The sequence below is a fragment of the Lates calcarifer genome, linkage group LG6, assembly GCF_001640805.2.
Source record: "Lates calcarifer isolate ASB-BC8 linkage group LG6, TLL_Latcal_v3, whole genome shotgun sequence".
Classification (NCBI taxonomy): Eukaryota; Metazoa; Chordata; class Actinopteri; family Centropomidae; genus Lates; species Lates calcarifer.
Genome location: NC_066838.1, coordinates 2,288,856 through 2,302,737, shown reverse-complemented (window position 1 = coordinate 2,302,737; position 13,882 = coordinate 2,288,856). Strand labels below are relative to the sequence as shown.

Here is a 13,882-nt window from a genome sequence, read left to right as displayed (position 1 = left end):
GATTTATCAGCAATTAATTTCATTAGTTGTAGTTTATTAGAAAGCGGTACAGAAATATTCCAGTGTTTCAATTGTCTGGGTTGGACACACCCAGTGCAATTTAAAGGCTATGTTATCTGTTCGAGCGTGAAAATTAATTACAGGACTAGCACATACTCTGTTATTTTAATTCCAAGGAAACATGAATTGTTGTGCCAGAAGCTATATTTTAAACAATGCTGGCCATGCAATACAAATACAATTCTTTGTGAATTGTGTCACTGTGTAAACCTCAGACCACTAGTGAGCTGAAAGAAATGAGGCACCCATTTCGTGGGCAAATACAAACTGCAGCTTACTGGTGGTATGCTTCCATCTAAATGTGAACATATGTTGGTGAATTTCTTTGTAGAGTATTTCCTCATGGATATGCTGAAATCTCCTAATAAGGAGACAAAGTACTGTGGATGCCTGAGTCACTTTGAGTTTAGAGCTTTACAAGCAGATGACACACACACACACACACACACACAACACAACACACGAATAATGCTAGTCTGTGCAGGGAAATTAGTTGCAAGTAAAGACATGCAATTCCACGAAAACACAGTAAAGGATAACGCAATCAAATATCTACGCAGACACACGCCTCACCCACTCATGCATGCAATCGCGCGCGCACACACACACACACACACACACACACACACACACACGTGCACACACACACACAGTGGGTACCCAAGAGAGATCCCAGGAAGCAGGAAATGACAGCAGAAGGAAGAGGCCGTTCCAGAGAGAGGACAGATACCACCAGGCCTCTATCAAAGAGAAGAAGGGAAGGAGGGAGGGGAAGAGAAGGGGACACAACATCCAGTAGAGTGGCAGGAAGAGACAGTGAAGCATTAAAGAAACAAAACAGCAGAGAGGGCAAATATTTAAGGTTTTAAAATGGTTGTCTCTTGTTGCCTTTAAGATTCACAGAGGACTTTCTTATTAAGGCTGGACTTCCACTGATGTAATTTACAGAGAAAAAAAGTTGTAGTAATATGACATATACAGGACGAGCACCGCTAAAGAATCTAATCTGTATCTTTTACCCTCTCCCACGTTGACGGTGAAGGGACTCTTGCTGATCTGACCGCCAGCAAATGTGACGTAGATGGTGTGCTGGCCCTCCTGGGTGGGTTTGTAGGTGCAGCGGTAACTACTGTTGCCCTTGTCCTCGATGTTGCAAGTCACTGTATTCTTCTTGCCAGCAGGGTCCATGATCACCACCTCCACCTCACCAACACCGGCACCTGAGAGATGAGGGGATACAAGAGCAGGGAAAAGTTAGTATAATGCAGGTTAAGACACACAGTAAAACTCATCCATGCAGACATCTTCAGTTTGATGACAGTGAAGAAACCAATCCTCCATCAGACTGTCCGTGTTATTACCTGCTGTGTAGACGTCAAAGTAGGTGGCCTTGTTGGCAATGTTTCCTGAGGGCTCCAGGCCTGGTCCCTGGGCAGTGGCCTTGCTGGAGTCTCCCTGAGCCATGCCAATCTCCACCTCAAAGGGGCTCTTAGAGATATGCTGCCCTGCAAACAGCACTGTCACCTACAAAGCAGAAAGGAGAGAATGAAAATTGTGTTTCAAACCCTCAGGTCCCATTTACACAGTCGATGCAGGTCTTGAAAAGTCTCAAAAAAGAATTGAATTAATAAAGAAAAGATTTGGTAATGTTTTCTCTTGCCTGCTGCAGGCAGCAATCTTCTTTATAAAATGTTTTTGTATCTAATTGCGATTATGTAATAAAAATAAACTCTTTGCTTACCTTGTGCATGCCTGTGACTTTAGGGATGTAGAAGACAGAGTAGGTGCGGTTCTTATCATTGTTGGCCGTCACCTTAGCCTGGAGGAAGTTTTTAGAAAGTTAAGAAAAAAAACTATGATGCCATGATTACCAAAAAAGAAAGCTAAAATAACCAGTGGCTCACCTCCTCTCTGTGTCCTGCAGGGTCCTCCACATAAACCAGCACCTCACCCATTCCTGCACTGATGGTCTCGACGGTGAACACGGCTTTCTTCATCACAACATTGCCTACAGGCTCAATACCTGCACACAGAAGACATGGCAGAAGAGTTGGGACAGTGCATTAAAAAAGTCCTGTGTATGTATCATATATGATCCTGGATTGACACAGAAAAGGCTTTGGGCACCTACTTAATGTATGCAATTGAACATCTATGTCAAATTTAAGGCAGCATCCAGAGGAATCTACAGAAAATGGATGAGTCTAAATTTCCTCTCGGTGCCAGAGTCCAACCTCTTGGACTAGCTCGCAGTTTTTGGGCCTGTGGCTGTAAACATGTAAATCCTCCCTGCTCTAAACTGATCCAGCTGCTCGGCTCAATACAACTGCATATGTTTACTTGCTGAAGTTGCTGCAGATGTGAGTGTGTGTATATACCTGGTCCATAAGCACGGGCCTTCTTGGGGTTGAGTTTGGGTCGGAGAGGTGCACCAGGCTTAAGTTTGGCCTTGGGGAACTGGGACAGGTAGGTCATGACTGAATGTTCATCCACATTGGGGTCAACAATCTCCTCAGGGGTTATCACCTTAGAGACAAAGACAAGAAGAAAAAAGGTTTCCAAATGAGAGGGTCGTCTTTTCCTTGTTTGCATATTTGCTAATGAAAGAGAAGTGAGACTACATCTGTACAGCCTGAGGCTGCACTTGAATAGTTGCCATAGAGACAATTACCCGCATAAGTCAACTGAGTTTTGTTGTGATTTAGAAATCATACCACACACCAACATCTACCTCACTCAGAAAGTACCTGTGGCAAACTCACACGCAACCCAGCTGGCACCCAGTCATACAGACACGCTCATTGTCTGTTTACAACCCACAAAGACGACAGGGGAAGGGACAGAGCCAGTTTCTTAGCAGAAGCAGAGCCAAAGGCGGAAACGTCAGCGACCACAGAGCCAACTGTCAGCACGCTATACTGTGCCAACTGCCAACACTGTGAGACATTCACCAGAGCAACCCAACCCACCAACCAGCACAGTAAAACTAAATTTGGTGAATTCAGTTTAAAATCTCCCTATCAAATGTTGACCTTTTCACTCTGGGAAAACACTACAGGAGATGAAAAGGTTTTAGGTGAGGCTGTGTTGATTCCATTCTACATGATGTGTATGTTCCACCAACAAATCCAATGAAAAAGAGCATGACTGAACACTTACCTAAACACAACAAATAGGGCTTTTATTTTGCACATCTGCCAATACTGAGTCTGATACGATACTTGATTACATATGTGACACACTAAGCTGTAAACAACTTTATCTGACATCTTATTTGTCATGAACTAATTGATTCAAGCAATGAAGCTCCTGGTTCAAAAATATGAATTTATAAGCTTAAATTACTGATGTGATATTAAGGAAGGTTGAACTGGGAGAATGGATTTGTTGAAACCACAACAACACACAGCTCGCTTGCAATTGTACAGTGATGTTACTGAGCAGAGGTTCTTTCCTCACAAACAATCTCTGGTTGAATACAGATGCTGGAAAGCTGCCAGTCTTTCTAACAACACACACCTGTTTGCAGAGAAAACAGAAAATTGTCAACAGCCACATTTAATTTTGGCCTGCTGTCAAGTTCACCAAAGAATGAATATAAATTACCTCAAGCTGATACTATCTACTGCTAGTGATGTACATCATTTTAACCAGAGGTCGGGACTGTCCACACCAGCTAAAAATAACATATGTTGCTACCTGAATGTTTTGTACACTGTGATGATAACTGCCATTGTATCTTAGGGAAATGATGTATTTTGCCAAACTCAGTGTCTGAACTCAAGAGTCAGTCACCGTGCACATAAATAATTTGACATATTCACATTCCACTTTTCATTTTCATATGCAGCGACATGCTGCGCTGTAGAGCCTGGCTGTGGTAAAGGACGGCAACACAAGCACAGTGGAGTGCAATAAGAAGGGATTCTGATTGGCTTTATTTTAGCCAATATGATCCATTAAATCCTTTAGGATGAACTCAGGCCATCTACTAGCTTGTGCCCAGTTGTTTTAGGAAATGACTGAACGTTTTTAAAAACTATACATTTGTGACCATTTCTACATCTTCAGTGGGAACCAGATGGCTCTGAGCTGAGTGCAACAGACAGGGTAGAGAAGTCAGGAAATATTGTTACACACTGTTGGTTTTAGCCTTTTCATGAGATATGTTGATGACAGAATATCACACATCTGCTCATTTAGTTAAGCTTATCTTTTACCTGGTTTGTCCTTGTCTAGTCTGGCAAAACTGAAGGTAAACCAAGGCTAAGTTAACACAAGGCCACAGCATGCTAACCATGGTGCAAAGCGAAGTTCAGTCCTATTCATTTTGTATAAGACACAAGTAATTTATCTCCTACAGCACTGTGAAATAATGGGCAACGCAGGACTGACCAAAGTCCTGGTTCACTGCATGTCCTCATGCTGAAAAAGGACTGATGAGATCAAGTGGTGAAGGACAGTATGGCTTTCATGCCGTGGAGGATTATCTGGCTAACACCTCTCTTAAAAAGTGAAGCTGTGGTGGACCAGTAAGTGGACTGGACCTTCACAGCTATAGATACTGACAAAAATAAGCTGTTTGGCACAAAGTCAAATTTATTTACACAGTGTTCAGTAACACCCAAGCTATTTGCCAGCGTGTGATTGTTAACACAACCCCAATGACTGAGACGTGGTGGAGGCAAAGTTGTGCAATTCGTTCACGTGTGAGTCTTCACCATTAACAGTAACTTCAATGAAGAGCAAACAAGATCATTTACACAAAAATATACCATGAGCTTCTGATCATACAGCACCATATAAAGCTGCAGCAGCATGATAAAGACTCTGAAGGAATTTAAGAAAAGTATTAAGTGTATTTTGCCATAATTAATACAGTTATGGCAAAAAATGTGTTTTGTGAGGTCACAGTTACCCTGACCTTTGACACCATATTCTAATTACTTGCCAATTACATCCTTGAGTCCAAGTGAATGTGAATGTGCAAAATTTCATGTTCAGGAGAATGAGACAGAGGATGGACAGGCAAACTGAAAACATAGCGTCTCTTGCCATAGACATTCAAACGTTTCTTGGTTCACTGTAATGGCATCTTATTTTACCTGTGGGATGCCAAGCCAGTCGTCAGCTTGCTGCATGGCCTCACGGGCGTTGTCCACTGGTTTGGTCTGGTCCCACTGGTCCCAGTCAGGACACAGACCTGCAGGAAAGAAATGAGGCGAGGTGGATTTACTATGGGAAGCAGTGGGACAATAACTCATTATTTAATGTATTTAGGTAGAAACATGTTATGATATATAGAGATTCTTTAAGATAACAGGCAATTATATGGTGCACATTTATTACTGGTGTACTAATTGTATTAAAAGCTGACAACATTACCATTATTACCATACCATTAACACTGTTTGGCAAATGTCAGCCAAGGCAAATCATGAAACATAATGACAATAAAACTCACAGTATGACAATATTATCTTGTTAAGTGAGTGCAAGAGAGGGAGCATGAGGACCTAAGTTGCAACACTTTGTTGTTACTAAAAGACGTGTCAGTGTGTGAAGTACCCTCAGTATAACATAGAGACACGGTATTTCTCTTGTGTTAAGGGACATTCTCGTGAGCTTCTTGTGTTACAGCCAATCTGTCTAATTATGGCCAACATGTTGACCCCAAAGAGACAGCCTTGACAACATCCAGCTGATAAAGGGAGAATGCAAAAAATGCCTAATCAGCGTTTGAGAGTAGAGTGTTTGTAGAGTCGTGTATCTGTCTCTGTGGCTCCTCATGATGTCTGCCCTTGAATTTATCAAATGGATGTTATGATATTCCTTCATGATCACACAAACGTATCCTGGTAACGTGTCTGTGTGCTACTGTTACTTCTCTACTTCCTAATAACTGACTCTACCGTCTGTGGGTTGTTATTTTGTTGAATCCTTATCTCTGACTTGAGGCTACTGGTGATCCACAGGTATGCCAAACATCCTGAGTATGTAAACAGAAACCTCCTTTATGCCTCACTTTCCCTCACCTATATCCCTTCTCCCCTCCGGCTCCTCTTCTCCCTCCCTGCTCCCCCTCTCTCCCCGCTCCTAATCTAACAGGACTGTAATGAGGTTCAGTACTCCCCCTCCTCTCCACTCTGATCAGCTCTTCATCACCCCTGCTCTCAGTTTTTTCTATCACCCAGATGAGAATTACGCACTTATGCTTTCCCTGACCTGACCTCAGATCTGCAGCTGTCAATCACTGTTGTACACAGACAGTAAATGTTTCTAGCATTCAGGACATGGCTGATGTTAAATTCAGCTCCTGGCTTTGGGGGATACACATGCTCATCACACACACCTACACACTCTAATTCTTCATCTCCACTGACCCCTGAAAGACACAAAACATGTCCCCACCCTCTGCACAGAGAAATATGTCTGCAGACACAGGATCATAAAGATGTTCTCACACACACACACACACACACACACACACACACACACACACACACACACACACACACACACTCCCTTACCTGGAGCACAGCTGTCAACCAGGGCTCCCAGGGCCCGGCCAGTCTGCCAGTCTCTGTTGAAGTTGGTGATTGGAAGCTCTGGCAGTTTGTTCTGGATCCATCCCAGCAGCCTCTGCTTGGGTGTCTTCTGCTTTCCATCATCTGCTTCCTCCTCCTCGTCCCACATGGGCATGGAGATGGAGTAGTGCAGGATCAAGGTCCAGATCAGACCCAGGATCAGCTTCAGGTTCCCATCCACGATGGCTTTAGAGTCTAGAGTCAAGAGGGAGAGAGAGGGGGCAGGTTTGAAGTCATGTTACCATGCTAAAACATTCATACAAACCTGAAAAACTGGGGAAAGGTAATCTGAAAATTTCCAAAAATAATTATAAAATGAGGTTCCTCCTTCAAAATACAGCCAGGTCATAATGACCACAAATAATGTAGAGAAGAGAAAAAACTATATGAAAAACCGTTGGCCAGGGGAGGGACTCCTGTCTTTTGAGCTTCTACTTTACCCTCAGGGTTTCAGTAGTGAGAATCTGTAATGATGTGTGCTTCAAAATCTCATTGCTGTTAAACAAGCATTTAGATTTTTTTTTTTTTTTTACAATGTACCATGTTTTTGAGTGTAAATGACTGATGCTGCAGTGTAATCCACCGAGCAATTGTCCAGGTCAATGTACATCCACTAAAGTGCTTGTTGGTACCAACAGGGCTCAAGTTGTTATTATAAATGTCTGACAACATTATAGATAGAATTCCTAGATAGAACTTTTCATTAAAGAGTAAGATCATGTTTGTTTAACCAGAAACAGACCAGACTCCATTGACAAAAACAGTGATTTTACAGAGGAGAACAAAAGTTGCTGGAATACCACTGCCTCACTCTGTTAGTTAGGTTTTTAAAATATGAATTTAATCAGAATCATTCATCACTAATGTTAAACATAGCTACATGAATGACACCATGGTCTAGTTTGCGCTCTCTCTCTGACTGATTCACTGTACTAATGCAATTCAATTTACTTCATTTAAATATAGTGTCTGTACTTTAGTAACACACCCTCCATTAAAAACAGGAAACTTTAAAAATGAGTCAAACTTTCTCAGTGTGACACAATTTAAGTAATCAGTGGAAGGGGATGAATTGTGAAAGACAGACAATCGTGACAAGTGTAGAGGGAATTTTCTGGATGAATCATATCACAAGGGTTATATAAATGTTCACAAGGGAACATCTGAGCAGAAATGTAAACAGTTTTATTACAAAATATGATACATGCCTGTGCTACCTGTTATTTTAGTACATTCTCTGCAAAAATGTTGTTTTCTGTATTGCCATGAGTTGTGTTGAGGGAAAAGGTTGTGGATGATTCATACATTTACAAACTAAATCAATAATTATAATAATTTGATCACTCACACACCAGTCCAGTTTGCAACATAATGACACAACAGTACCTCCAGTAAACTGTGTGGTTGTTCTACTGTGAATTACATCTGAGGCATCTGCCTGTGTTCAGACAGAGCCACACACACCACTGCAAGCACAGGAGAAAGTGATGCAACTACAAGCTAGCCTGGGCATGACAAAGATACCCCCACACCACCACCACCACACACACACACACACTTACTTCACTTAACATAAACACCGTGCACACACTGTTGCACAAGAAGCAGTTGATCAGGAGGGATGATTACTCTGGTCCAGCCTTGAGGAAAGGGTGGAGCCGTGTGTTTGTGTGTCTCCTACTGGGTGGTGGTTAGAGCATAGTTAAGGAGGAAAACTGGGGTTAAAGTTCTGGCTCTTGTAAAGATCTGTGGGTAGGTTCTGATGACTATCAAGAATGCAGAGACAGGGCCTGCTCTCTGTGGTGTGTCTGGAAAGTTTGGGGTCTGTTAATAGAGACATGCGTGTGAATTCCACTTCTGACAGCAACTGTGTCCGGTTAGCAGCTTCTCTGATTAAGACTTTCTAATACTCTGATAAGGGCTGCAGAAAGTATGAAAAAAAACATCAACATCTTTGGACAGGAGAGCTTCAGGCTATGCTGATTCCAGTACTAAACACATAGCTGTCAACTTAATTTGTTTTGTTATTGTTGTCTAGACTGGAATAATTGCTGGTAACAGCAGCTCAACCTCAACAACGAGATCTTGAATGACTGTTTTTTTTATCCTGGATATTTTTGCATAAGAGAGCTGGGGCTGCGGTTGGGGGCTGGGGCTACTGAAAAGGCTGAATATTTAAAGCCTGCAGTAGGAGGGCCTGAAAGCTGCAGCAAGAGTTTGAGGATGGGGTCAGGAGGGATGGGGGTCTAAACCAAAGGGGGGGGTGGTGGAATTTGATGCATAATGAAGATGCGGAGCAGAGCACAAGCTTGTCAGGAAATGAAGGCTGTTTAGTCATGAAAAAAGAAAATGTAATGCACAGAAACACATGTGCAGTTTGCATCAGATGGCTTTAAATTAGAGGAGTTTGTTGCCTACATGCAGAGGTACATCTAGGACATCTCCCAGTCTATCTCAGCTGGCTGCCTGCATGAATTTATGTTCCAACACAGAGATGTGTTCGAAGGCTGCCAACCCTGCTGTATATGACATGTCAGCTGCTCCCAGTGGAAAAATATATTCAGCACAGTGGTAAAACAGAGTGGGGTCAGATGAAAGGCCTGTTTGGATGACCCATCACCATGGGAACTTTAAGAGCTGGATCATTATAGCAACAGAGTGGCAACTCAGTCAGCTTTGGAATGATAGGAAAGAAAAAGAAGAGGCAAACCAAGAGGCTATACGACTAGAGAGGCAGGAAAGAGTGACTGTAAAGGAGAGACAGAGAGCGGGGGGGGTGTTGCCTGAAGACAGAGATAAAACTCACTGACAGCTATAAATTATCATTTGTGCTGATAGGAAGGGGTGAATGGTGCGTGCATGTGTACCACAGGTTAGTACTTGCATCAGGAATGCAGATCAGGGGTGTGTCACATAACAGGCTGTCAGCCACCACAGCAGAAACAAGACAGGACCACAACACAACCAGGACATGTGCAGAAAAATCCAAAGTGTTCAACCAATGAGTTTATTTTTTACAGTTAGCTGAATAATCATTTGTCTATAAATAAGTCAAAATTACTGAAAAGCTGCCACGTTTGAATTTTCTTCCATTTTCAGTGTTGTAGAGAGACCTTGCCTCTGCCCACAGTTTCAGTCCCTGACTGTGGGTCAACAGTAATCAAAAGTGTCCAGTGTCATCTCAGGTTTGGACAGCAGACAGCAACAATGAGATCTTGAATGCCCTCTTCCTCTCAGATATTGTTAGGACATAAATTCGCTCACCCGGCCTGATAATGTGTGGTTATGTGTTGTTCTTTGATTCATGCCTCTCACACACAAAGCCACTAAACATGCAAGGAATCTGCCAGCATTCCCGGCAGACCACAGTGCACTAAGCCTGACGGAGCCCATATACGGACACAGACTGCCGCAGACTCCCCCTATGCTGACTCATACCCCCAACCCCACCCCCCCACTCCCCCCACCCTTTCGTACTAACGTGTGTGTTTGTGTGCGAGAGAGAGATGGAGTGTGGAGGTTACCATATAGAGAGCGTGTGTGTCTGTGGATTCTGTTTGCCCCAAAAACTCCCATGACTCATGTGTTTGGCTCATTGCTGGAGCCCCCCCCCCCCACAAAGTGACATTGCAATGACATCATCACCACCCCTGACCCAAAGCCTGACCTGGTCCCAGCCTCTCCAGGAGGAAGAGGGAGGGGGAGAGGAAAAAGCACAGAGAAGAGCCACAACAGAGAGAACAGTTCTGCACAAAATTCAAGTTGTACTGCAACATCTGGAGCAGATTAGTCCTGAGATCTTGTAAGGCGAAGGACGAAACAGCACAGCAGATCTGGATAGTCCTGAGGTCTCTCTCTCTCACCTGTCAATCGCTCATGGTATCTTTATTTTTGATTCATGTATGACATATGATAAAATCCTATAAGAAAGAATCAGAAGACTATCAGAAGAATGAATTAATCTTTCTGCAAATAAAACTAACCTAAATTCAATCACACCTTTGCAAAATATGCAGTCCTAGTAGTTTGGTGATGTAGTAACAACTCATAGGACCAGTTGGTGAACTATTATAGCGTATGACCTCATCAGAAGTGCTACTGTTAGTCAACTGCAATATTGTTATTGAAGAGATTAGGTCTCAGAGCCAATGAGCTTGGTAGCATCCTTCTCCCTCTCCAGACATTAAAAAGCTTGGTCATTAAGTTGACACAGTTTATTGAAGAGATGTATTCATACTGTGGACCCCTGTCTCAAAACTGTCCTGTACTGTACAAACCAGTCCTCTTTTGTGGAAGCAGTTTCAACTCCATCAGAGGAGGTTATATAAAACTGAATGGTGCAACACAGCTAATAAGCTATGACAGTTTCTATTTGGTCAACGGTGTCAATTTGTGAGTCAGTTTGCAAAAACTGAACTAGGAAAATTCACACAGACTTAGTTCACATTCACCAACTGTGGTGATTACAGTGAATTTAACCTTTAATAAAATCTTTTAAGATTTTGCCACGATCATTTTACTTTTCAAATGCATGAATAACTGGGCCTTTACTGTACGTGCTGTGCAACTAGACTGATAAAATCAGTTAGTTAGTTAAATATATTTGTCTGTGTATATGTCGGCCCATAAGTAACAAGAGACTGCAGTGTATAACAATATGCTAGTCAAACAAACATGAGTTTGTCCACAAATTAACATATCAGTTGGACTGTATTCTAAAAAAAAGATGACTGATTTTTAACACAATAGCAAATGTAAACATACATTTCCTGAAGTTTGTAAAACTGGAATAAGTGACATTACATTGCATCTTGTAATAAACTCTATTACTGATTACAACTGGGGTGAGCTGACTGGCTATTAGGATGGAATTAATGTTGTAGCCAGCTCTATTACTTTCTAAATATTCTCTATAGAATATTTGCCTTAAGCCTGCTATGTAAAATGTCCTGTGCTGAGTGGGACTCGGAGCTGTACATGTCGTACATATTAAACAAATTTACTTGGTATTTACCTGGCAGACTTCTCAGACATTAAAAGTGCAGCAGTAGCAGTACATGCACACACATTAAAAGAATAAGTCATGTCTGGAAAAAGCGAGAGAGAAAACCCAGTCAGACAGAACACAGTGAGGAAATGTTACACATTCCAAACTGCCCTTATCTCTCTCACACACACACATTTAACTGAGGAGCCTGTACAGTGTTGGCCTTAGTATTATGCTCCTGTTATACAAAATAAAATGAACTACAGGACACAAGACTTACAAATATTAAAAAAACAGACTCCTAGAAACCTCTCTGAAACATTTGCTTTACAACTGTGACATGAGTTCAGCTTGTAGCCTCTAACATCCAAAAGCTGAAAGTCTTTGACCTGGAGCTCCCTTTTCTTTCCCTCCCACCTCTCCTCCCTCCCGCTTCTAACTCCATGCAACAAGCCACACTGGAGCTACTACACTTCCTCTTCTTCCTTTCTACTCCTTCCAGTCATTCTCCCTCCCTCCCTCCACTCTCCTTCTCTTCACTCCCTCCGCTGGAAAAAAAGTTCCTCCTGGTTTTTTAGCCTTAAAAGGGCAGAAGCAAACTGGATCTTGGCAGCCCTCCCATTCCCTGGGCTCTGGTTACAGACAGAGGGAGGAGGGAGGACAGGAGAGGGGAAGGGAAGGGAGGCAGAGGGGGTGGAGGGCCAAGAAAGAAAAAGAGTAAAAGTCAGGGAAAAGTGCTGTGTGTGGACATTTTTAAAGCCTGCACTGACAACAGCACCCGCTAAGGATGGGCTGAGATATGTTCATTTGAGTGATGAGACCAGAGGCGCTGAGAGAAAGTGAAGTTAGAAGGGGATAGGCAAGGACAGAAAAATGAAAAACATGAGGAGAACGGGGAGCGGCGACAGGCTAAGATAGAGGCTGAGGAGGTGAGAGGAGGACACAGGCACCGCATAAAATGATGAATGGGAAGGTTTAATAAATACCATGCGGCTTTAATCAACTGTTTGTTTCCTGGAAACATCTGAGAACTATGATCAACCATAAGAGCAGAGTCTGGGTTTCCAAGTAATTGATAGTTCTTGGCCTGGCAAAAATGATTCAGGTCTGGAAAAGTAGATCCCCTCCAGACGTGTTTCTGGCATGAGAACCTGGGCTGTGTCTGTTTGTAGGTAAAATCTTGTAACATAATAACAGTATGCAAAGCACACAGCAAAACTCAAACAACAGCTATCATCCAGTGCAGTTTTCTTGGTTTAATATTGAACATTTTATATTAAAAAAGTAGGTTATTGCATTACAGAAGGGACAACTTCTTTAAATATCTCACCTAACAACTACAGATTTTTGTGAGTAAGGTAAAGAATATGTTGCTTTATGTCTGCTTGTTCAGTCTGAACATAAGGCTTGGGGTGCTGGGGCAGGTTTCCAACTCTGATGTAATGCAATAGACTGAATACCACTGTGTTGAATGCGAATGTGCACTCTGCTAATCCCCAGTATCCACTTGACCAGTCCCCTTTCCGCCTGTGCAGACAGGAAGCTATGCTAATGATAATGAGTTGGCAGGAAGTGATCCATTTTGACCTAACAGGGTGGCTAAACTCTCCGTTATCTCACTCTCTGGCCAACATTCCTCTCCGCCCTGCACCACCATAGTCACTCTCTTACTTCTATCTCCTTTCTGAAAATGAAACATTACACTTGATGCTATGTGACGTCCCTAACACAAGCATGCTCTTGTTGAAGAAACTATTTAGATTTCCCACTGGATCCATATTTTGCTCTCTCATTATGTGACGACTGCAGTTATAGGAGCCTTGGGGGATGCCTTAGCATTATTGCTGTAATTACTCAAGGACATTTGGTTTGGTTTTCCATCTGCATTAACTCATGTTTTGGCCACTTTGGGGAAGCGGAAACGACACTGACATATTATCACCTTATAAAGCTGATAAAAGTGGGCTTGTTAGCAAACAGTGGCTTATTTACATACCCTGCAGAAACGTAGTGACATCAGCATTCATTCACAGTCATGTTTCTAGTAATTTGATGAATGGAAGTTCAATATTCATTCTCCATTTGACTTGTGTCCGTCTCAATGAACTCCTGTACACAATATCTTGAGTACAATGGATTTTAAAGTTACATATTGCCACTCCAACATGGAATCATTAATTTGTGCAGCGATAACATCATAGGATCATATTATGATTCAACTGAAAGTCAAACATTGAATAATCATCAA

The 13,882-nt window shown here is 42.3% G+C and overlaps 1 protein-coding gene across 3 annotated transcripts in view; it reads right to left on the bottom strand.

Annotated features, from left to right (window-relative positions):
- The window catches only part of flna (filamin A, alpha (actin binding protein 280)), a 46,395-nt gene that overhangs the window by 20,458 nt on the left and 12,055 nt on the right, over positions 1-13,882 (bottom strand). For all 3 annotated transcript variants that reach the window (XM_018700145.2, XM_018700147.2, XM_018700146.2), the window contains exons 3-9: positions 6,591-6,842; positions 5,166-5,263; positions 2,439-2,586; positions 1,965-2,083; positions 1,802-1,879; positions 1,422-1,584; positions 1,080-1,280 (exon numbers count right to left, since the gene is read on the bottom strand). In XM_018700145.2, the coding sequence (XP_018555661.1) occupies positions 1,080-1,280; positions 1,422-1,584; positions 1,802-1,879; positions 1,965-2,083; positions 2,439-2,586; positions 5,166-5,263; positions 6,591-6,842 (1,059 nt within the window). The remainder of the gene's footprint in view (positions 1-1,079; positions 1,281-1,421; positions 1,585-1,801; positions 1,880-1,964; positions 2,084-2,438; positions 2,587-5,165; positions 5,264-6,590; positions 6,843-13,882) is intronic.